The sequence below is a fragment of the Patella vulgata genome, chromosome 1 (assembly GCF_932274485.2).
Source record: "Patella vulgata chromosome 1, xgPatVulg1.2, whole genome shotgun sequence".
Classification (NCBI taxonomy): domain Eukaryota; kingdom Metazoa; phylum Mollusca; class Gastropoda; family Patellidae; genus Patella; species Patella vulgata.
In genome coordinates, this window is record NC_065879.2 from 13,671,032 (window position 1) to 13,697,774 (window position 26,743).

General features: G+C 35.2%; 1 protein-coding gene across 3 annotated transcripts in view; it reads right to left on the reverse strand.

Moving 5' to 3' along the window:
- Positions 1-4,558: 4,558 nt before the first annotated feature.
- Positions 4,559-26,743, reverse strand: part of LOC126829306 (protein transport protein Sec16A) — a 49,743-nt gene continuing 27,558 nt past the window's right edge. For 2 of the 3 annotated variants that reach the window (XM_050559104.2, XM_050559087.2), the window contains 9 exons: positions 26,137-26,330; positions 24,990-25,154; positions 23,818-23,913; positions 22,024-22,120; positions 21,244-21,330; positions 18,312-18,434; positions 17,650-17,708; positions 15,498-15,560; positions 4,559-8,827 (listed from right to left, as the gene is read on the reverse strand). In XM_050559104.2, the coding sequence (XP_050415061.1) occupies positions 8,678-8,827; positions 15,498-15,560; positions 17,650-17,708; positions 18,312-18,434; positions 21,244-21,330; positions 22,024-22,120; positions 23,818-23,913; positions 24,990-25,154; positions 26,137-26,330 (1,034 nt within the window). In that variant the 3' untranslated portion in view covers positions 4,559-8,677. The remainder of the gene's footprint in view (positions 8,828-15,497; positions 15,561-17,649; positions 17,709-18,311; positions 18,435-21,243; positions 21,331-22,023; positions 22,121-23,817; positions 23,914-24,989; positions 25,155-26,136; positions 26,331-26,743) is intronic. The other variant, XM_050559095.2, reaches the window with a different exon arrangement.

The window sequence follows — 26,743 nt, forward strand, 5'->3', positions numbered from 1 at the left end:
CGCTGTATCATAAGGTCTGTCTTTGAGTCAACTGGCGTGGTTTCGATTCCACGGTTGTACGTGGCGAGGAGTAGGGTCGCCTGTCCAATCTCTTGGTTTTTCTCCGTGTCCTCCCACTTCTAAAGACCCCTACGCGCAAGCGAATTAATAAAATAAAATTGAGCAAATGTTAGTCCTGAAATGACCTAGTTTGTGTCGAGTGGACGTTAAACCCCCCCCCCCTCTCTCTCTCTCGCTGTGTGTTCTGCTCCGGCTTGGCTATAGTGAAGTGAAATGGGGTTTAACGTCCTACTTTTCTGCTCCGAACTGGGCTAATGAAGACGGGCAAATACAGTGTGCTATGATGGAAATTTTGCCCGGGCAGCGGCGCTACGACCTACTCTTATATCGAATTCCAACTGCCAAGGTATCTTTTACGTGCACGCCAACATGTACACGGGGCCTCGGTTTTTCGTTCCATCCGAACGACTAGACAGCTGTCCTTGTCAGGCCCTCCGTCCTGCATCACTGACAAGGGATTGGTGAAGAAGAATAGTAGGACCTGTACTGAAATGAAATGTTAACCTATTTGATTATTAACTTATGTACTCCTGCACTTACTATTACACGTTATTAATAGAAACCACCAATGCATGACGGGCCATAAATCAGTCAAATATCGTCATATTAATTGTTTTAATTCATTCAGCACACTTGAATCATTTCTGTTTTTACTTCTCTCGCGTTTTAAAATCGATTAAAATAAACAAATACACGAATTGAACTCTCAAAAAAAAAACCTTACTGAAGTTTTCTTCATTTTCTTATTTCAAAGGTAAGTAATGAATGTTGTGGGAATTCCAAGAAACAGACAACTATTCTAACACGCATCTACTCTTACTTATGCCGATTTATTTAGTTAGAATCTTAACCGATTTACAAGATACAGACCCAAAATAAAGAATGCACCGAATGACTTCAATGACTGGCATGCATATCAGTTGTTTTGTCTTTTTCATATGTATACTATCCGTAAAATACGTTCCCCTTGGCTACTTGTACTGTTAGGACCACAAAAAGGCAGTTATCTATCTTGACTCGTGCGGCGTTGTACGTCTGGTATATCTTTAAAGATATTAATTGTCTCCCGCCTTCGATGAAAATAGGAGACTATTAAATAGGTCTGTCTTTTCGCCCGTCTGTCTGCCTGTCCGTCATACTTTTTGGAACACAATAACTGTGCTTCTAATTGAGCTAGGATTTTCAAACTTGGTGGAGGTGTTCAATAGGCGAATGCCTTGACTGAGTTCGATGATGAGCATTTTCTGCTTAGGCTAAGCAGAGATACGCAATTTGATTGGTTGATGCTTTGGAACACGATATCTTTGCTTCTAATTATGTCAGAGTGATGAAACTTAGTGTAAAGTTTCATTACATCAATACCTTGACTAAGTTCAATAATGGACATTTTCGGCTCGGGGTATGCAGAGTGATAAGCAATTTGATTGGTCGAGACTTTGGAGCTCTAAAACTTTGATTCTAAATGAGTGAGAATGGTGAAACTTGGCGTATATCATAATATAAGTAATTTGTTTGGTCGAGACTTTGGAGCTCGACAACTTTGAGTCTAATTAAGTGAGAATGGTGAAAATTGGCGTATTTCGATACATCAATACCTTGACTAAGTTCAATAATGCGCATTTCCCATAGTTTCATTACATCAGTACCTTGACTAAGTTCATTATTAAACATTTTCTGAATCAATGTTTTCTGGATACATATTACACTTAAACACGCATTATGCAAAAGGCAAATCTGCCTATTACTATTAAAGGTCTTATATAAGCTAGTAATTAGACATTTATTAACGTGAAAAGACAATAATCAACTCTGGATGAAATCTTATATGTCAGATTTTCATTGGATTTGAATCCCATCTGCTGTTCAACTTCCGTTGATAATTAAACACAAAATGGATAATCGAGACTTTGTTAATTATCGTGACAGCGGTAACAATGACAATCGAGGCTACCGAGATTTTAAAATAAGGTTTTCTCGGCTTAGACTGAAATTTTCAGCATAATCAATTTACATCATCTAGTTTTTAACTATTATAGTGAGAACTGTCAGCTCTTTATCTAATATTTCATATGATATATCTTGGTTTATTTTGTCTTGTGTGTAAAACTGTTTATGCATCAAACTGAATACCATAAAATCAATTCTAAATAAACACTTTATGATTGATGGTTTATCGGTATTTTATTTCTCAATGATTCTACCGCTATCTATAGAATAGGCTACCTTGGTTACAAAAACTACCAAATACACCTAACCTAATACCATGCAACAAAACGGGGACTAATAAAATACATCTGTCTGGTCACCCTTTGAAATATATTTCTGCTTTAATAATGAACAGTTTCTGCTCACATTAAACACTTATAAGTAAATTTATCGATGTTTAATAAAAGAGGTCCCGTGGCGTGCACGTAAAAGACCCCTTGACAGTTGGAATTCGATATAAGAGTAGGCCGTAGTGCCGCTGTCCGGGCAAAAATTTCCCTCATAGCACACTGTGTGGCGTATGCCCATCTTCATTAGTCCAGTTCGGAGCAAAACAGTAGGACGTTAAACCCCATTTCATTTTCATTAAATATTATGCATTTAAAAAAATGTGTGTCATCTCATTACTTTTTCAAATTGGCGGGGGACATCAGCCTCAGTGATTTCATTTTATCTCTGACGGTTCTGGAATCCCGCCCTGGATTTCATTTTAACGCTAGGTTTCTCTGTAAAATTGATGTATATTAGTGGTATAGTATTGCTGCACCCCGAGCATTGCTAAGCTAACACTGTCATGAAATAACTATAAATGATGCATGCCATAGAGAGGTTCTGTTGTTTAGATTGCCGTTCAGAAACTGCATGCAGGGGCGTAAATGTGGGGTGTGGGGGGTGTGGGGGGGGGGGTGGTACACCCCCCCAGGAAGAAAAATAGTCGGTCGCAAAATAAGAGCAGTCGGTATCAAAATAAGTGCACACTGCATACGTCACGCTACTCACGCAAAACTTTAGTATAAAATAACCTTGTCAAATGCTGTGTTTCACTGTTATTCTGTTGTGAGTATGTTGGTCTATGAACAAATTTCCCCCAGGAAGAAAAATAGGCGGTCGCAAAATCAGTGCAGTCAGTCGCAAAATAAGAGCAGTCTGTATCAAAATAAGTGCTCACTGCATAAGTCACGCTACTCACGCAAAACTTTAGTATATAATAACCTTGTCAACTTATCATGTTTGAAAAAATGTCGTGTTTCACTCTTATTCTGTTGTGAGTATGTTGGTCTATGAACAAAATTTCACCCAGGGAGAAAAATAGTCGGTCTCAAAATAAGTGCAGTCACTGCAGTCGGTCTCAAAATTATGCATCGGCGACTCAATGAATTAATGAGGTAAACAAACAATGCCAGAATAGATCCCAAATACTATGTATTTGCGTGAATCCGTGAGCCTAAATTGCAAACGTCACACAAAACTATAGTATAAAATAACTATGTCTGCTTGTCATGTTTGAAAAAATGTTTATCACTCTTATGCTGTTGTGAGTATGTTGTTCTATGAAATTTTTTTCCCCCATGGTAAAAAAACAGTCGGTCTCAAAAACAGGCGAAATTGACTGATAGGCCGCAAGATTCTGTCTCATTTCTTATTTTCTCGTTAGCGAGAATTTGGTTCCATTTGCTATGACAATGACAAATTTTCAGGCCCAGTCCCGAAAAATTAAAAGCCTGGTTACATATCTGAAAATTTTTCGCGTCTGCGACGCTCGATTCCGTTGTAGCAACATTCTTCTATTCCTCTGTTTTCTTATACTGTCTCGGCACTATCATATTCACGGTTATAGTGAACTGCCCAGTTATACTGGTGTGTGGGTCGTGGGGCGTCAGACTATACAAATGTTATGTCAACTCTTGCAAAACAGGTGGAATTGACAGGGGGAGATCTCGAGATTCTGTCCCATTGGCTCACATTTCTGGTCCTCTCGTCCACAAGATTTCCCCCCAGCAATGACCTCAAGTGCTAGGATATTGACTCAATTTTTCAAAATTTTCTCAGGTTGCTCAGTGTTATAGGCACAATTATCATGTATGACATAAACATGTCAACTTAAATAAAACTGCTTTACGGCGAGACAACGATCGGCGAACAAGTATGTTCTACTGGGACGCTTAATGTTATAGCCAGTATTTTGTTGACATTCATTGTGGGGTGGGATTGTGGATGGCGCCCTAGATTTGGAACCACCCCCTATTCCCAGCTTCGAGATCTGCTCTGCACATGTCCCCTAGAAAACTTGCGCCTGTGGTGCGCGGCTCCTGACTGCGTCACTCGTACTGGGGTATGTGCATCAGTCGGTCGCATTTTGGCTAAACACCCCCCCAAACAAAAGCGTTATGTACGCCCCTGACTGCATGCAGTGCACTCGACTGGGTGTATGGGTTGTTCATTAACTGCAATGTCCTTCAAAGTTGTTCGCAATTGTCCACAATATTTCGATTTCACTAAAACGAACCAACTATTGAAATTAAAATATGATTTTATTGGCCAGTAAAGACATTTAGATATATATAATTTATAAACAAAACACTGAATTGATAAATATACATTTGTAACACACATTTCTAACATTTACTTCATCTGGTCAATGATAAATTATCTCCCTTGAATTAGCCTTGCTATATTTTAAAGGCTAATAGTAAATAAACATATACATTGCATCCATATTCTTTAAATTAGGTTTTTTTCATTTGCTGTGAAATGCTCAGGCCAATTAAAAAGTTATTTAGTTTTACAAATAAACTGTCAACTGATAAAATATCTTTCAGTCATAACTCATAATCAGCTGTCATCTTTATTAACCCAGTCAGAGCAGAACACTAGGATGTTAAACCCCATTTCATTTCATTTATAATCAGCTGAATCTAAGTGTGTGAATTTTTTTAGAGGGAGAGAGAGAGAGAGAGAGGGGGTTTAACCTCCATTGTCACTAACTAGGTCATTTTGGGACTAACACGTAGGGGTCTTTAGCCACGGAAGGAAACCAGAGGAACAGGAGAATACCCATGAGGTTGGATAGGTGACCCTACTCCTTGTCACGTTCAAGTGGGGAATTGAAACCAAGTTACGTGACTAAATAACTTGTGATTTCATGCACACAGTAACCACTAGACCATCCAATAAAACATTCACTCTCATAAATGATAATCTATATACAATAATTACATACAATACCACCTTGAAATAAAAACAAAAAGACCATACCCATTCTATTTTTACTTCTTCCAAACTAAAAGCTGTTGAGAAAAGCAAACAAATATTTTTTGTTTCTAAATTATTTTTTTCTTCTCTAAGAAAAAAGAGGCCAAATTTTGATACATGTTCCCAAATAACAAAAGTTGAAATTGGTTTGGCCTAACTACATGTAGATAGGTACTGGGATAAACTCAAATGGAATGTATATAGTTAGAAATACAAAAGTAGCTATGTGAAATCCTCAAAAAAGTAGCTATGTGAAATCCTCAAAAAAGTAGCTATGTGAAATCCTCAAAAAAGTAGCTATGTGAAATCCTCAAAAGTAGCATTGGCAACTCCTCAAAAGTAGCATTGGCAACTCCTCAAAAGTAGCTATGTAAAATCCAAAAAAGTAGCATTGGCAACTCCTTTTTTTTATCACACATTATTCTGGCTTTAATAGTTTTTTTTTCTACAGTTAATAAAAATTATCTAAACAACATTACTTTACAAAATATGTAAGGTATACAAAAATTACAAGAGTTAGATGAACACCTCAATAAGAATGAATGAATGAATGAAATATGGTTTAATATCAGTACCAACCGGGCCATATTACGTCAAACATATGGTGAACTATTCAAGCCTCAAATATATCATTTATATAAATTATTTACAATGAATATTACTAACAAATGGAAAGAGTGTGTGCAGTAGGTAGGGGGTGGGGTAAAGATAACAGAGTGAAATAGTGGGTCGGGAGAGGGGGTATAAGTTGAGATACAACTGCATGTATATCAAATAAATACAAATCAACTATATATATATATATATATATGTATATAATTACATACTTTTTTTACATCAATAATAACAAATTAATCAACAACAGAATAATAATAATCAACAATCAACATCAATAATAAAGTAATGATAAAAGACAATAACCTAAGCAATGGTGAAAGTGTTTTTATCCATTAAATATCTACGTAATCCAATGTTCTCGAGAGTTGATTATAGGCTTGTTGTGTGAATAAATGTCAAATAATTTATATAACATTTGAAACTAGAAAAAAGACCTGCAGTAGGGAGATTTTGCTCTTACATAATGTATGTTTAACCTAAGTAAACAATTATTATTAGAAATATTCAGGTCTCAGTCTCAACCCATGCTCAGTTAAGCCACTAAATAGGTACAAGGCAAAAGTACTATGAAGATGTTATCACCTACATTTAACGATTTAACGACCCAACAGAAGGTTTATGTAAAAATATAGACATGTGCATGTCATCCAAGAGTAATCAAGCATTTACGCATTCCTCAAATTGTCCAAAATTAAAGTTCAGGACATGGAAACTCTAATTCTAATCTATGCAAAACAAGAGATGATTATGGTTAAAAATCTGTCTTTTATTAACTAGCTCAAGTTACATTTGTAAAAAGTGAAGAATTTTATTATGTATCAAAATATGAATAAAATAATGAATGAGCATGTGTTATGAAATATAATTTATTTAATGGGTGGGTGCATGGGTAGCAGTATTTGAAATTAGTAGTACTATCACCATGAAAGGAAAGACATCATAATAGTTCTATTAATATTATGGCACCGAACAGGTATAGCAGAAGTGAAACACTGTCTTGTGTATAAACAGTTATAGCCATAGGCATACGAGCTGGGGGAGGGGGGGGCGGGGGGGCTGGGGGGCTGGGGGGGGGGGGGGGCAGCCGCACCAAATGCTTGGAAAATTTGGGCACACAATTGTACTTTGTAAAAGTTGTATAAAAAAATATTGTGTTCTTGAATGTGTCCAATTTAACAGCGAATTTAAATTCAGAGTGTCTATAGTTAGGCAATTAAATAGAAATCTTAAGACTCGAACCCTCTATTGTTTGGAGTACAGTAAGCCACAAGTTACAGTTACATAAACAACTGTTTTTAGTTGTGTATATTACAAGTAAATAAAATTTAGTTCTTTTTTATTGATGATTTAGAAATTAAGAACTTATTCATCGCAAAAGAGATATTGTAGAACCTGTTATGGGCCTTGAACTTTTTTTTATCTGGTAAAAACTCCTCAGAATCACTTAAAATGCATATTTATTCATACAAGATTTTGTAAAAAAAACCACAGACACCCTTAGCAGCATTCGGATCGGAAATATAGTCGGTACTCGGTCCGTTAGTTTAGTAAAAGAATCTGCACACTTCGTTTCCATCCTACAGGCCTGGTACATGAACCTATACTAACATACTAAGAACCACCGCACCAACCACCACCGCTCCCCCAGTCAAAAATTTCCCGTACACCTATGGTTATAGCAGAAGTGAAACACTGTCTCGTGTATAGGGTATGACTCTGGCTACAACACAGATATAATAAGTGGACATCTATGTTAGGGTTATTAGAGAGGCCATATTGTAACACACACTCACCAAACTTTAGCATCAATTAAATTATAAGGGTTTGTAATAAGCGACCTTGACATCAATCAATGTTTTAGAGAGCCATATTGAATTAAATATCAATTCTATAGTAAATCATGTCTTTACTGGCCAATACAAAAGAAATGCTCAGTCATAAAATTATATATCCACATCCATTCCCCATCTCCTGACTCAAATATTATTCTATAAATATTTTATAATAATAGCACAATAATATATATTATCATCTCATATACACACAATCAATATAACATTAATTAAAACACCCCTTTAACAAAAAAATACATTGTGCCAGAGTCACTTAATACATACAATTTGACAAGTTCATTTTGTATAAAAGGGGTGTTTCAATTAAAGTTCTTTCTATTTTTAAACTATATACAATATTTACATCTCTATATACAAATACTTGTGTTTGATATATACACCAATTTTTTTTAAAATGTGTTAGGATCTGGTATATGTGAATATTGACTACGGTACCCCGGTTCCTTGAAGAAAATATGAGAAAAGTGATATACCGGTATATCCCCGAAATCGCCCTAAACTACTGTTCTCTCAACTACCTGAAATCGCCTAAAGTATGTGAATACGTATGACAGTATATTAGTTCTTAGGCAGTTTTGGGCAGTCTAGGTAGCACTAGTTGAGAACAGTTCCAAGGCTGTCCATGAGCTAAAAAGTTGAACCAATCAAAGAGTTCTTAAATAAAATTAATATTAAGGTAGTTCTTTCTGAAGGACTAAAATTAAACTAGGTGTGGCCACAGTAAAAACTTCTGGCAAAGTGAATTTTAATGAAGATTCATTGGGACAACATAACAAAACAAAAATAATGTCTTGAAATTTGAAAAAAAAAAATATAAGATCTTGAAATTTGAAAAACTTGAAATTTGAAAAACACAAAGAAAAAACTTGTGACATCAATTGTCATAAATTTCCTAAATTGTTTTTGGTTTATTTGGGGTATTTTCTTCGTTGTCCATATTTCATGCCTGTTTTTTGTTTTGTTTCTGCTTGAGGTTGTGTCGTCTGCTGAAACTGGGTTGGATCAAACATGACAGGCATTCCTGGGGGTCCTGCATTCTGATTGGATGTCTGTTCCGTCTGCAAAAAATAAACATTTGAATACATTATGATTTCATGAAGATAATGAGGACACACGAATGAGCGGAGTATAAAACAACAAACTGGATGACTTGTTTAAAAAATAATAATCAAGTATCGATTTAATTTAATCAAACATCACGATTCATTTTTTACAGTCTCTGTATGTCATTTGCATTTTTTAGAAATGCTTAAAGAGGCATATCTAAGACTAAGATAGAAAATTGAATATTCTTGCTATAATAGTTCCAAAATAGCTAATGAAAAATGAATATTCAAATTACTTTATTTTAAGCAAAGTTACTAATAGTTGTAGTTTTGACAAGATGTGTGCATTGATCGTAACCACCGTACTGGCCATTCGACTTCTAGCCGTGCTTCTCCATTTTTAAATTAAATCAGAGTTAATTATGGTCTCGTCATGTTAATAAATGTCTAATTAATAATTTAGATAACTTTCAGGCCTCAAGAAAGACCTGCAATAGGCAGATTTCACTCTTGCATAATGTATGTTTAATCTAAGCTAAACTGTACTCTAATTGATTATTCAACATTTTATTAAGACAATAAAACTAAAGTATTATCAGTAGATAATCTCCAGACTTTGATTCAATCAGACTAAAGACAGGGCCATTCAAAGATTCTTGTCGTTTAAAAAACTATGAAAGTGTCTTGTGGTGATAGGGCTTTTTCAGTTACAGCACTCATCCTATGGAACAACCTCCCAGCAATAATAAAGGAAGCCAGAACATCAGAGTCCTCCTTTAAATCATGCTTGAAGACTCACTTATTTAACTGTGAATACCAAATGTGACAGTGCGGCTCAGTGCCATCAAGTACAACAGTTCTAGATGAGAGGCGCTATATAAATTCATTATTATTATATCTTTGTAAGAATGGCACTATATAAATTCATTATTATTAATATTATATCTTTGTAAGAATGGAACTATATAAATTCATTATTATTATATCTTTGTAAGAATGGAACTATATAAATTGATTATTATTATATCTTTGTAAGAATGGAACTATATAAATTCATTATTATTATATCTTTGTAAGAATGGAATGGAGACTCAGGTTCTATTTCCATTTACTTGTAGAACTAGAAGTTATAGTTTTAAGAGGACAGTTAAACATACATTATGGAAGAGGTAAATCTGCCTATTGCAGGTCTTTCTTTAGGCCTGAAATGTTATATAAACTATTAATTAGACATGAATTAACTGATCCAGGCCAAAATCAACTCTCGATGGCATTGGATTTCTCCGGTATTAAATAGATTAGAACCTTTCAGCCATATTTTGATTTAATCTAAAAATGGAGGAGCGAGACTTAGCTTCGAACAACCAGTACGGTGGATGAAATTATTGCACATCTTCGCTCGCAATAGAGTAATTTGAATGAAATGTTCAAATTATTCATTTTACATGATCTATTTTCAAACTATTATAGCAAGAATGGCTAGCTCTTTATCTAAATCTTACATAATGTATCTTTAAGTAGTTGTCACTATAACAAGTCACTCATGACAGCCTACATTGGCTGTTTTTCCAAAAGCTTATTAATTATTCTCTTGTAATAATTTCTTAAATGAAATATTTCCCATGTATTTACCCACTGTATTTTGTCCCATCGTTTCCAGGACACAGATCATTACATCTTCAAAATTTTAACTGTGGGTCCTCTATAGCTTGTGGACACTCTAGAGGTTACAATTTATATCCGATTTAGATGAAACTTGAAATTAATGTTTATAACCCAAAGAACTTGGTTCCTTTCAATATTCGCACATATCGGACCACAACTTTCTGGGTTATGGCCCTTGAATGTACGAAAAATCACGTTTTTAGCTTGTGGTCCCTCTGTCACAATTTTTATCCGATTTTAAAAAACGTTTAACCCTTGTCGGTGCACGTGGGGTCTCCGTGGACCCCATGTAAATGTTTTTTAGTGTTTTGTAATAACTACTGGGCACTGCTTTCTGAAATTTAGTGACCTTGTCTCCTATAAATTTTTACAGGAAATGTCTCCTATAAATTTATAGCGAAGAGTTCGGTATTCATCTGCTTCCCACATGGAGAGATCTGTTACATGCAAATCAGGCCCAACGCTTGAAGGGAACAAGGGGTCCAATCGGACCCCTAACTTACAACTCACAGTAGGGATTTTGCTAATGTTTTTGCTGCCTGATACCATCTGCATGTTACAAATACCAAAAATTAAATGATGAATTCCAAATATTCAATGGTTTTTATATCAAGCGTGAATTGCCATTTAACCTCTTTATCACATAGTACACAAAGTAACAATGTCACTAAAATGTTTTTGTATAATAATTTAGGTGTTTTTCAGTTGTCAAATATGAATACAAATAAAAACTAAACCCCTGCCTTTAAATTCAGATATATCTGTACGTAAAAACTTTGAATTATAACTGGGGTCCATATGGACCCCTGATACCTGCTATGTGATTCTCACAACGTGCATCGACAAGGGTTAAATATGTCACCTTTACACCCTAATGATGCTTGAATTCGAATTTCATGAAAATCGGACTGAAACTGCCAGAAGAAATGGCAACTCCATGTTCACAAACAGTGTAAAAGTATGTAATACCAAGGTTGTGGACCCTCTAGAAGTCACAATTTTTATCAGATTTTGATGAAACTTAATATATATGTTTATATCTGGAAGATCTCAGTTCCTTTAGATATGTCCATCTCTTGCAAAATGAGGGTGTATCTTGCATGGCAACCGCTTGTTGATAAACTCTAGTAAAATTGGCATATTCTTAAAACTTGAGACATTCCAGCTGCCATATTCATAGCTACTATTTTGTCAAGAAAATACCTATAAAATTTCCTGCCTTTATCACATGATAGTAAAATACATATTTTATCCCTAAATATTTTCAGACCAATGACATAAAAATTTTGCTGAGTGGTCTTTAATTCTATAAATTATAAAAAAAAATCTATGAACTATTTGTTCTCGCATGACAAGAGAAACAGATTGTGCATGCACATACAGATACTACATCATCTACATACTATAAAAATGCACTATATTCGCAAAAATATCTAATCCGTGCATTCATCTTGGACTTGTATTTAAATTATAAAATTAAGCCAAATATTAAGCAAAAATATCAAAATATTTTGTTGATTTCCAACTCTATATAGTGCAGTGATAATAAAAATCTACAAAACAATATTCATAATTTGTTTTATGAAAGTAATGTGAAATAATATTAAAGATATACTGGTATATCACAAATGCACAATCTTAAATTCTATTAGAATACAATTATTGTTTATCACCGAGACAGAGGACACAATTCTATGGAATAAAACTACTGAGACATGGGACACAATTCTATGCAGTCATGTCCATGATGATAGTTTTCCTACTCAGATTTTACACAGGGCGTAATTTCATGGAATACTATTACTGTTTATTAATAAACATAAGAGGTATTCCATGCAATTATAATCAGTTGAAAATTTATTACATAGAATTGTAACTCAGTAATAAACAGTAATTGTATCTGATAGAACTGTAACTCAGTAATTGTATCTGATAAAACTGTTACTCCGTAATTGTATCTGATAAAACAATAATTGTATCTGATAAAACTGTAGTTCAGTAATAAACAGGGCTTTTATTCCATAGAAAAAATATCTTGTGTATTCCCAGTTCAAATGCCATATTAAATGCCATTGTAACAATTCACAAATGCATAGTTGATTAATAATTTAACGTAGGAGATATACTATTCAAAAAAAGTAGGGGATATTTGATTTTGGGGGCATAATACTAAAATATGCAAATGACTACGAAAAAAGTCACTATAGAACCTAACAGAAGAAACATTTCCAGTTACATGTGACGCCCAAACGCACCAATAGCTACCGCATGGAATGCAGGTGATGCTTGGGATCATCATGGGGGTCCAACCCAAGATTTGCACGACTCTGACTTTGAATGTTACAGTCATTGTGGCATTGAATTCCAGGGTGGAAACATCAGTTTAATTGTTTTAGTGACCAGAAAACAAATTTTGATATGCGTCGGCTTACCCAAAATGAAAGGTTACGTGTCCTTGGCATGCTACAGATCGGCACAACACAGGCGGTTGTGGCGCGGACGATGAATGTTTCTCAGTCTGTCATAAGCAGGCTATGGTCCAGATACCGTGATACACAATCTGTACAGGACAGACCACGCTCAGGTCGACCAAGGGCGACAACTCAAGCCCAGGATCGATTTATCCGTACCTTGGCCTTGAGAAATCGTGTCATCACAGCAAATCAGATCAGCGCTCGTCTTCAAACAGACACTGGTGTGAGAGTGAGTGGCCAGACGATTCGGAATCGACTGCATAGGGGTCACCTTCGCGCCCGACGTCCTCGCGTGATCCCTTGTTTGAGAGATCATCACATTCAGACAAGACGTCGTTGGTGTAGGGATCGTCAACACTGGGATAATCGACGCTGGAGCAATGTGATGTTTTCAGATGAGTCAAGGTTCACTGTTGATTTTTTGGACAGACGTAGGAGGGTGTGGCGTCGTCAAAACGAGCGCTTCCAAGACGTTAACGTCATCAGACATGATCGATTTGGGGGTGGTTCTGTTATGGTGTGGGGAGGCATCACTGTTGCTGGAAGAACGGCTTTACATGTTGTTGCAGGGCGTGTTACAGGCCAGTACTACCGGGACAACATCTTGGCAGTCCATGTTGTGCCGTTCGCACGACGTCATGGCCGCCGTTTCATCTTCCAGGATGACAACGCAAGATGTCACAGGGCCAGGATCGTTACAGGTTACCTCCAACAACAGAACATCACCACATTACCTTGGCCAGCACTGAGTCCCGACCTCTCCCCCATCGAGCATGTCTGGGACATGCTTGGATAGAGGTTACGTCAACGTCAACAACGTCCTGCCAATGTCCAAGAACTTGCTGCTGCGTTGCAACAGTAATAAGACAACTGACAAAACGACCTTAGACGTCTCATTAGGAGTATGCCACGTCGGATCAATGCTTGTTTGGCAAACAGAGGAGGATTTACCCGTTACTGACTTGGTTGTGATGCTGTGGTAACTTTGCTGTTTGACCCCGGGTATCATTTTACCCTTATAATGGTCAGTCTGTGCCTGACTTAGTCTAACGATCATTTGGAATAAATCGATGAATGTGAACTTCATTTCATTTTGTCATTTGTTTCTTCGTCAGGTTCATTAGGTGACTTTAATAACACTTAAAAATCAAATATCCCCTACTTTTTTTGAATAGTATAGAATAAAAGAGAATAATAAATATTGTTTGTGTTATTAAAGTTAATATGAAAGTACCGTATATAATATTTGTTTAAAGAAATATATTACACTGAATGATAGAAAGGAATATATGTTATTTCACAACTTTGAGAGAAAAGTAACTATTTTGTAAATAGAAGATATTAATGTTGACACATGTAAAAATATACATCATTATCCAAACAGTGATGTCTATTGTCAGGCTGGTTGGGAAGAAGACCCGACCGGTTGGGTCGTCATTTCAATATGAAATGAAATGAGGTTGAACGTCCTACTGTTTTGCTAATGAAGACAGGCATACACCATACAGTGTGCTTTGAGTATGAGGGAAATCTTGCCCGGGCAGTGGCACTACGGCCTAATCTTTATTAAATTCCAACTGCCAATGATTCTTTTACGTGTATGCCAATGTGTACACAGAAAAATGGTTTTCCCTCATATCCGAACAGCTTGACATGTCCTCCATCTGAACCACTGACAAGAGAAAACTGACTGGGAAATCCTTGGGGATATTTCTTGGCTATCACTGGGATCAAACCCGGGAACTCGGCCTAGTCAGTGAGCTACTGCAACATACTAAACTTACGCTGTCTGTCTACAATTAGCTCCACTTGAGAATTGACACTAAGCTAGTTGACCGACATTTTAATTCCTAAATCGTTGATTTTCGTCGAAACCACACAGTATACTTCGCGAATTTTGAGATGTATTTATTTTGTTTCCATTTAATAAAATAGAAAAGGTTTATTTAATCGTCGTGTGTAGGACAGATGTGGAACGGAGTAGAAACGTATTACAAAATAGTATATCAATTTTTAGATAATGTGGCCATTCAGGGCAGGGATCTATTCTCGGAGTAGATAGCTCTCTGTATGCAGAATGCTACTGCAATACTTACTCAGCTCAGTATTACAAATACAAGATTGTTTAACTTAGTATCTCAAGTTGGCCAATCCCAATGCAATCAAGCAAAAACTGATGTTTAGGCCACAAGAGGTTAAAGCAAAAATAATGTTTCTAATTCTATCTTGGAACAACTCAATGATATTTTGAAGTTTGTGTAAAAAATGTACTAAAGGTATCAGTAAAGACATTTCAGTGCCTGACAAAATAACCGGCACCAGGGTGTGGTGCCAGACAAAGCCTGATAATGTCTGTGACAGGTGCCATATTTACAGACTGGGTGATATTAATAATTTATATTAATTAACAGTAGATACACCACGGTTATGTTATATACTATAATAAGATTAGAAGAGTTGAGCCAAGCAACGACCAAAACATCTAAATAAATATAGAATATAATATCTAATAATATAAGTGCTGAGACTAGGTCCATCGATACCTGTTCGTTTATTTCTTCAACTTCTCGTGATAGAGAACTCCTAGAACTTGAACGAGATATGTTCTGTAACAAAATGTTATCACTAGATATTTGTTGTTAAATATACTTTAAAATTATTAATGAATGAGATAACAAAATGTTGTCGTTAGATATTTGTTATTACAAAAATCTAAAATTATTAATGAATGGGATAACAAAATGTTGTCACTGGATATTTGTTGTTACAAAATTTTAAAATTATTAATGAATTAGATACAGATATTACATAACAAAATGTTGTCATTGGATACTGGTTGTTACAAAATTTTAAAATTATTAATGAATTGGCTACAGATATTCCATAACAAAATGTTTTTAATTGGATACTGGTTGTTACAAAATTTTAAAATTATTAATGAACGGAATACAGATCTTCCATAACAAAATGAATGGAATATAGAAGTTCTGTAACAAAATATTACTATATATTTGTTGTAACAATTTTTGGAATATTATATAATATTAATAGGTCACAAAAGTTTTGAGTTTATGTTTATTACATTTAATTTATAGTGCTCATTTCTGCAATAGTTGCATTCAATTTGTGATGTACAATTAATAAAATATAATCATTTAGTATATACATAAATATACTAAACTAATAAATAATCATTAGTTAGGTCCTTTTAAAAAGAGATACATTTTCAGTGATTTCTTGAAATTATCTTGTTGTGAAGTTACCGATTTTTTAAATCATTCCATAGCCATTGACTGGAAATACTAAAGGACATATCTGAAAATGTTTTACATTTTGTAGATGGAACGAATAATAATTAACTGATTGAAGATCATGTTGAATATCCGTTAGAATTGGCATTTGAGTAGTCTCGAGACTCTTGAATTATTTTAAAACAAGACCCAATTATCTACAATACATGCACTTGTACCTGGATACTTCTCTCATCTTAAATGATCTTTTTTTTTAAAATTCTAATTTAACTTTAAAATGAGCAATGTTTGTAAAGGAAATGATCTTTGAATCGTTTGAAAGTGGAAATTAACTTGGCTATTTCCATTGCGGATGTGCATTACAACTGTAGCCAATTAAAAGCACATGTCAAAGTCAAAACTGAGCAATATTTTAATTTTAAATAGACTAATGTTATTATGAAATAAAGTAATCAAAGTATAAAAAAAAGTCCAAGACTGGACTGGTTTGTACGAGAAAAACAGCACAATTATTACTTACTACATATTTACAGTATTTGTCAAAAGAAAGATAAAGATGCCAATGTAACCTTAAAATTGTCATATTAATTGATGGATTTGAATAATTTTTGGACCAAATTTTTAAACAATGAAAACACTACATATATAAAGAAGAGAGAGAGAAATCGGGTTTAAAGTCCACTTGACACAAACTAGGTCATTATTTCAATAATTCGCTTGCTAACCATTCGGCCATCGGACCCCCCTATATATAAAGAAGGCAATATGGGGCAATTTTAACTCCTAATCTTTTACAATTAAATATCAAAATAATATCTATAATTAATAAGTGAATGGAAAATTATTATTTGCATAAAAATCGGCCTGATAAAATCTAAACATTTAACGCAAATATGTCTGTACCTTTACATTTGAAAAGAAATGATATGGGGTGTAACGTCCTATTTTTCTCAACCAACTAGGCTAATGACGACTGCACTTTGAATTTAAAATGAAATGACATTTAACATCCTACTTTTCTGCACCAACTGGGCTAATGAAGACTAGACTATAAATTTGATAAAGTCTTATCTCTAACATCAGATTCTAGTGTTAATTAATAATGGTTAATTGCTTCGAAAACTGAAAATAAACTTGTGTGAAATATTTGTTCGTAGTGAAGATAATCTATGTAGTTAACTACATGCACAATTTCATAGGAAAATTGTTCAGAAAATAAACAGACAAGTAACAAAATAAAGTCCATACACGAAAAGCCAAAAATATAAAATCAATCAAAATACAAAAAAAACAAAAAATCTATTTAAATATTGTTTTGTATCAGAATACATGCACACTAAAACACAACAACCATTCAATTCTCTATATAACCCCAATCATAGAATTCCATTTCACCATTTTAGGTAAAGAGGAATAAGAAGTTTAATAATACTTTTAGAGTTACCTGACTTTGTTGTGGAATATCTAATTTATTTCCCCCAACAGAGGACGCTTGCCCAGAAGCTGTAATGAAAAAATTTATATCATGATGAGTTTTGTGCAAATTCTGGGTCCTTATTTACAGAAATTAAACTAAGGGTGCAATGGTTTCATTAATCATTATTGTGTTCCATTCTCTGTCCCACCATACTTATTGTAGCTATTGTTTTGCTGTTTTGCAGAAAACAATGCTGCTGAGGTATTGTCTTGATGGTAAAACTTACCAGAGAGAGAGAGAGAGAGAGAGAGAAAGACAGAGAGAGAGAGAGAGTTTGTCCACTCGACATACGCTAGGTCATTTCCGGACTAACATATGTTTTATTTTATTTCAATAACTCGCTTTTGTGCTAAGGGGTCTTTAGCAGTGGGAGGAAACCTGAGAAAACCCACAAAGTTAGACAGGCGACCCTACTCTTTGTCAGGTACACCCGGGGAATTGAATTATGATGTAAGGCACGCGAGCTAACGATTTGGCCATCCAACTCCCCCACCACTTAAGGTGTTATATATATTGGTATTTGATGGTAAAACTTACCACTTAAAGGGTTATATATATATATTGGTATTTGATGGTGAAACTTGCCACTTAAATGGTTATATATATTGGTATTTGATGGTAAAACTTACCACTTAAAGGGTTATATATATTGGTATTAGCAGCTGTTTGTGGTACTGTGTTTAATAAAGTATTAGGTAATGGTGAAGGACTTGATTTAGGGTTTAAAACATCTACATATTGATTTCTAGCACCTGAAATATCAGACAAGGTACATAATGAAGACATAAACTCAGTCTAAACTACAGACTCTATAATTAAGACATAAATTCAGTCTAAACTACAGACTCTATAATCAAGACAAGAAACCCCTGGAGAGCTGGACCATATCCCTGAAAACAAATATCGCAGTATTTTCTGAAAATCTTCTGATATTATCAGTATATGGAGATATTTTATAAAGATAGGTTGCCAGGCAACGAAACATACGCCCACAGCAGCTAAATCGTCCGCGCAGTCACATGTATTGTCGCATATTTTTACTTTTTTTGGTAATGAAACATTTATAATACACTAAAATCTGATAACTCTGACAGTAATTATCGGAAATTGCTGAAAATCAATAGGCTTCTTCATCTCATGACCTTAAACACTGTGTATAAATTTCAAGTCAATCGGATTTTAACTTTAGCCTCTAGAGCGTCCACAAGCTATTGTGGACGCCGGATCGCCGGACCGACCGACAGGGGCGACAACAATATACGACCACATTTCAATGTGGGCATATAAAAAGTCAACAATTTCAGTTTATCGCCCTTTAACCATAAATAAACATGGACATGCCCTTTGAGTATTCACTTGACACATAGTAGTCAATAATATCAAACAAATGAAGTATAAATACAGTATTTACAAAAAAAATGATCAGGTTCGTACACATAACTAGCCACTAAGACTTGCTAAGAATATGTTCCAGAAACCCCAGCATACATAGACCAGAATTTTGAAGGAAGTCTTGGAGGCACTTGAAGTGATTTTTGTGTCCCTGCGGACCTAAAAGTGTACGACCAATGTGAAGTCAAAATAGACATTAACTTATACTTACTTTTAAATGTCAAACTGTCATGTTTACAAGTACATTGATAGAAATTCGCAAATAATATTAAATTTATAAATATTCATTTATAAATTATCAACATAGGATAGTGGCTTTTCAGGCCATCTATACCTCCCACCAGCAGCAAAGTCATCGATGCTAATTCTAATATCATTGTCAACAAATTCCACAGAGCAAGTTTTAAAATATTGTATTATGAGCTCTGTACTCAACTTTAAAAGTAAAATATGAATTAAAAAATAACCCTGCAAAACATGTTCGTATTTTACGATCCTAAAGTTTTGGAAATACAGTATGTTTCATCATAATGTCCCAACGTACAATCTCAAGGTTTAAAACATTCCACCAAGTTTGAACGAATTGAGCACATTTTCTGCATTGTGATCACAATCCTTAACAATTAAAATGCGAATGAAAACATAGCTCCATAAAATGTGTTCAAAATTTAAAATCTGGAAATATGGAAATTTGACAGTGTTCTTTCTTACATGTAAATGAAAAGAATCCTTTGAAATTTGTGATGGAAAATTCCAAATATTGATAAGGTTTCTTGTTACGTCCATTTGTAAATGTCTAGTCCCATGTTTAAATGTAAATGGAAAGATAACACTAAAAATTTGGAAACAGGAAATTTTTTATGTCTGCAGGGACAATGCTTAGGTTCGAAAAAATTATCAATAAGAACTGTAGAGTATTCATAAAAAAACTAGAGACGAAAGTGACAACAATATACCTCCACATCAAATATGAGCATATTAAAAAAATTTCCAAGCTATTCTAGCATTCTACACCCAACTAAATAATAAAACCACAAACAATTTTAGCTCTAAGAATAATAATTTCACCATTACCAAATGAATGAATGAATGAATGAATGAATGAACTAGACTCCCACAATATAAAATATTTACATACCAGCATCCCCTGTTAATATCGGTAAATTAAGATTTCATTAGCAGGGTTTAATTCAAGTATATAGTTGATATAAAGGCATCATAAATAGCCATAATAAGGGCTAGGGAAAAAGTCAGACATTTCCAACTACATGAGAGAAGGCCTAAGCTATTCTTATGAAAGTATTATGATTGGAACTAAGTTTTGAGTTAAAAAAAACTTCCAATACAGAGAGAGACAGAGAGAAATGAGGTTTAACATCCACTCGACACAAACTAGGTCATTTTGGAACTAATACATGGTTTTAAATCTCAGCCAATTAAGCTTGAGTATTCTTCAATATTAGAGAGAGAGAGAGAGAGAGAGGTTAATGTCCACTCGACACAAACTAGGTCATTTCGGGACTAAAACATGGTTCGATCCCTGCATTGGCCGAGAAAGTTCATCCAGATTTTCCGCTAGCCTGGAGGTCGGGTGTTCGATCCCTGCATTGGCCGAGAAAGTTCATCCAGATTTTCCGGCGTGGTTCTCCTTTGTCAGTGATGCAGGACGGAGGGGCTGACAAGGAAAGCTGTCTAGTCGTTCGGATGGTACGAAAAACCGAGGTCCCGTGTACACATTGGCGTGCACGTAAAAGATCCCTTGGTAGTTGGAATTCGATATAAGAGTAGGCCGTAGTGCCGCTGTCCGGGCAAAATTTCCCTCATAGCACACTGTATGGCGTATGCCCGTCTTCATTAGCCCAGGTTAGGAGCAGAACAGTAGGACGTTAAACTCCATTTCATTTCATTTCATTTCATTTCCTATGATACAGCGCGCACGTGCTAACCATTCGGCTATCCTTTCCCCCCCACCTTCAATATTAGACCTTTTATATAATATATATGTATGTGTGTGACATTTTAACTATGTATATACACCCCTATATCTTTATTATGTATATATATTTTTCAGGGTGAAGGGTTTTACATAGGCTAAGCCGGTTCCCCCAATCTCATTCAGATATCATGAATAAAAATAAAAAAATACAATGTATTAACTGTGTAACTTACCTCCAGCACTCTTGAGTGAGAATCTATTTGTACCTCCAGAGCCTCCCATCATTGGTGGTGCGGAACCATTCATTCCACTACTTTTACCTGCAATTAAATAATTCAATTAGTCAAATAGATAATATCTTTTTATTTATAGAATATACTGAATTCTTAAATCTGCTGATTGTCATTTGTGGGATATTGAATGAATGAAATGGGGTTTAACGTCCTATTGTTCTGCTCCAACTGAGCTAATGAAGATGGGCATGTGTGCTATGAGGGAAATTTTGCCCGGACAGCAGCACTACGGCCTACTCTTATATCAAATTCCAACTGTCAAGGGATCTTTTACGTGCACACCAATGTGTACATGGTTTATAGAATATACCGAATTCTTAATTCTCTAAAAGGAATATCCGTCCAAAAATGACTCAATTCAGAATTGATGAAATGAAAATTTTGCAACATACATCCTCTGCAGATTATATATATAGAGAGAGAAATGGGGTTTAGGTAAATTCGGGACTAACATACAGTTCAATTTTTTTTCAATAATTCGCTTGCACTTAGGGGTCTTTAGCAGTGGAAGGAAACTAGAGGACCTGGAGAAAACCCTTGAGGTTGGACAAGTGACCCTACTCCTTGTTACCTTCAAGACTGGGATCAAAACCACAGCACTTGACTCAGTGACAGACCTTATGATCTACAGTACACACATTAAACCACCCAAGCCTCTCCCAAACAGAAATGTAGAGATGTATCATTTTGAACATTTAAACAATAAAAATTTACCAGTACCCATTAAATCTGTATCTTTAGGAGGTGGTGCAGCAGGTGCTGATGACTCTTCAGCATTGGGATTGAACCATTTCTTATTAACAGGATCCCAAACAATCTAAAAAAAAAAAAAAAAACAAAACAAGTGTTATTTTATTCTTTGTTGTACAATAGACGGAAAATCTTCCTTTGTTTTTTTCATTGAATAAGCAGATTGTTTTCCCTCTAGTAGATTGGGTGGAGCTTAAGCGTGCAATAACTAGACATGTTCAATGTTATTGCACACTTTTGCTGGTTTACACTAGTTTTAGTAGAAATCATATAGAGAAGTGGGGTAGGTTTTCTGTGCAATAACAACAAGCATGTTGAGCAGGTGTAAAATTTCCATCATCAATTCTAGATCAAAAAGTCAACAAAAATTGCTATGCAAAAGGGAGAATGAGAGAACTCCCATAGACATTTGTCTATCATAAAATCAGGGGAGACAATTACTTGTCATAGCCAATAAGATAACTCTTGACATTTCCTAATACAATCTAGCCAAAAAATAATAGTTCACTCAGGCTGACCTTAAAAATATCTTTGTTTCGCCTAACGCGACCGACTAACTAAAACCACCCCCGACTTAAATTATTTTATTGCACTTTTCCGCGATCTTTTTATTTTATTTTGTGTGTCAACCTGAAATATATCACGAGAGTTATTTCCCTTTACTATGGCTATGGTTTGATTCATTATTGAAACTGGTTGATCAAGACGAAAGCATCATAGGTGTCGCTTCTCAACAAAATGGTTGCAGACGAAAGCACGTCCATTCCCACGAAATGATTCTGCCTCTATTTTCTTCAATATTCGTTTTCGAGAAAAATGAAGGCACAACCCGCACGATCGTTATAAAACGTGTTGAGGGAGTTTCAAACGTCAGTTTGTGGCAATTCGTGTGCGAGTCGTGCATCACAAAAAATCCCGATGTCATTGATTTGTTTGCCAATAAAAGAAGACGAATGTTTGCACCCGGAAAATTATCAAGCTGTCAAATTAGCTCTTAAAAAAAAATCTGAAAAAAAAAACCGACCTACCGACCCTTCTCCTCGATTGTGGGTCGGGTTTGGTGAAACAAAGATATTTTTAAGGTCAGCCTCAAATATATCATATCTAAAACGTATGATAACGTCTTTGAGTGGCATTTAGCATTTGACACATGTAATAAACACTCAAAACTGAAACATTTTGGTGACATAAGTTTTAGTGTAGTTGCTCCTAAATTGTGGAATGATTTACCACTAAAAATCCGAAACAGTGAAACTTTGACTACTTTCAAATCACAGCTGAAGACTCTGCACTTATTTCGAGAATACTACGAGAATTAGACTTTCTATTCACTGTGTATATAAATATTGTCTCATAGCGCTTTGAGCATGCTTTTGGATGGATTTAGTGCTCTACAAATGTACACAAAAACATAATATGGAACACAATCATTTGCTTGATAATGTTGAGAGAACCTTCAACAAGAGAGAGAGAGAGAGAGAGATGGGGTTTAACGTCCACTCGACACAAACTAGGTCATTTCGGGACTAACATATGGTTTAATTTTTTATTTATTTCAATAATTCGCTTGCGCGTAGGGGTCTTTAGCAGTGGGGGGAAACCGGAGGACCCGGAGAAAACCCACGAGGTTGGACAGGCGACACTACTCCTTGTCACGTACAACCGGGGATGAACCCTCAACAAAACATCGCTTTAATTAAAATAGTAATAGTGTTCCATACTATATTTTTGTGTTTATAAATGATCATTGAAGTAAAATCTGACCTGTGGATCTTTATCATCAGGTAACTTCATTTCTTTTTCTTTTGTTTTTTTACGCCACCCAAACATATTAAACCAACCACCACCTCCATTTTCACCCTTAACAAATAGATCACAATTATTATTATTTTATTTTCTGTAGATTAAAATCCCGTTTGAAGAACATTTATTTCATTTTTAAGATGAATCAACTTTTTTTTAAGACCTCATTTAGTATCACAATGATTTGTCGTGTTTGAATACGGAAGTGTTCTATAGGTAATCAGTGTACATTATTGTGGTATCTCCAAGACAAGCACTTTTTTGCTTAGTGATTCGATTACGAGAGAGAGAGAGAAATCGGGATTTATGTCCACTCGACACAGTTTAAACTGGACACAGGTACAAATTAGATGATTTTGGGTGATTTTAAATGATTTTTATGAATTTTTAAACAAAGATTTGATATTAAACAAATGTGAATGAAATTAGTGCTAGATACACAAGATTAAATGATACTGGGTTACATACAGTGCATTAAAGATACATTCCCCCGTACAAACTGGGTGATTTAATGGTATATATGGACTAAAAACATATTCAAACTAATTAATTTGTCATAATTATGCTTCAAATCCTTCTCAAACATTGTAATTACAAAGGAATGCCCTGCTATTAAAATTCGATCAAACCAGGTCATCAGAGGAAAATTCATTGCATACATAAGACGATGTTGTCTTTAATCGCTTACTATTTATTACAAATATCAAATCCTAATTACATTCTCGGATTATTCACTACCCACGTCTTTTTCCGTCATTTTTATCTCAGAAAGTGTTGTACGTCTAACCCTTCATAAAATTTATCAACTTGTACATCAAGCGCTCAATGTCAAAGGTCACACGCGTGCAGAAATTCTTAATCGTCGGGCTGTTGATTAGGGGAACCCTTACATTTTTGTCCTGTATACGCTCCATGAGTGTTTTGTGGGGAATCCAAGATTTTTCTAGTAAGATTGGATATCTCTACTTTCCATATATACTAGAATTGCCATACTTTTATTGGAAATAACCACCTGATAAATACTTTTCTGGGAACCCATCTTTAAGGACACTGAATTTAAGTTTCCTTTAGGATGATTGAAACTATCTTATTCTTGTTTATTCAAATCTATAAAACACCTTCCTGGTACTCACCTGTTTTGGTTCCTGTTTTTTCTTATCTTGTGTAGAATTAGGTTTAGGTTTAGGATTAGCAGCTGATATGCTACCAGTACTACTACCAGATGTTGTACGCTGACGTGGAGGCATTCCAGTAGAACTATTAGAATTTGTCCGTACACGGGATGGAGGAGCTACAATCTGTAACAGGAATATTACCCAAAATGTAACAGGAATATTACCCAAAATGTAACAGGAATATTACCCAAAATGTAACAGAAATATTACCCAAAATGTAACAGAAATATTACCCGAAATGTAACAGAAATATTACCTAAATGTAACCAGAATATTACCCAAAATATTTCCATACTTCACTTGTGCGTTGGGGTCTTTAGCAGTGGGAGGAAACCGGAGGACTCGTAAAAACCCCACACGGTTGGACAGCTTCCCTACTCCTTGTCACTTTTAAGCTGGGAATCGAAACCAAGCCACTTGACTCAATGACAAACCTTATGATATGAAGCAAAAATGCCTTAGACAATTTGGCCATCCAACCTCCCGAAATAGTGGCTTTAACAGGTTGGTGTTTCATAAGACAATCTCAAAACACAAAACACATGAGGTTGGACAGTTACCCTACCCCTCGTCATGTACAAGCTGGAAATCGAAATCATCCCACTTGTGCTGTGAAGGAAATTTTGCCTGGCTAGCCTACTCTTATTTCAAATTGTCAAGAGTTATTTTACGTACACATCAAGGTGAACACAGTACCTAGGTTTTAAACAGTTACAGGTACAATAGTCTCATGATATAACCTACTTTTACGTGCAAGCCAAGGTATACACAGTAGGCCTATCTAGGTATTGTACTGTTACAGGTAGAAGAGTTTTATAATATAACCTACTTTTACGTGCAAGCCAAGGTATACACAGTAGGCCTATCTAGGTATTGAACTGTTACAGGTAGAAGAGTTTTATAATATAACCTACTTTTACGTGCATGCCAAGGTATACACAGTAGGCCTATCTAGGTATTGAACTGTTACAGGTAGAAGAGTTTTATAATATAACCTACTTTTACGTGCATGCCAAGGTATATACAGGTATCTAGGCATTGAACTGTTACAGATAGAATAGTATTATGACGGTTACAGGTAAAAGAGTTTTATCATATAACCTACTTTTTGAACAGTAGCAGCACTAAAATAATCAAATGAAGACGTCTGTGGAGCAAGAGAATCAACTTCTTCTCCCTCCTCTTCGTAATCATCATCATCATCTTCTTCTGTAGGCTGGCTTTGTGTAGATGCTATACTATTTCTAGCTTGATTATAAAAACCTTGCTGACCCTCTACACCTGTCTGTTGGTAATAACCTGTAGGTAAAAAAGAAAAGGATTCAATCTGACGTTGATATTGTGGTAATTAACCAGGTCATTTTCAGATTAACAAACATACAACACATCAGGAACCATGGTGGCTCGGTGAGCATGGTGCTGGCTCAAAAACCAGGGCGTCCCAGGTTCAATTCCAGTGTTGAAAATGAAATGAAATGGAGTTTAACATCCTGCTGTTCTGACCCAACTGGGATAATGAAGACGAGCATAGGACATGCTGTAGGGCTGGCAATTGACACCCATTTTGAATATCGATATCGGCAACCATTTCGGCAATATCGATATCGATATATCGGAAAATTTAAAGTTGAAAGAAATAACTGTTTGTATGCTAATAATGCATTTAAATGTGTTATTGATCAAATAAAAAAAGAACCTATGATCCTCAAACT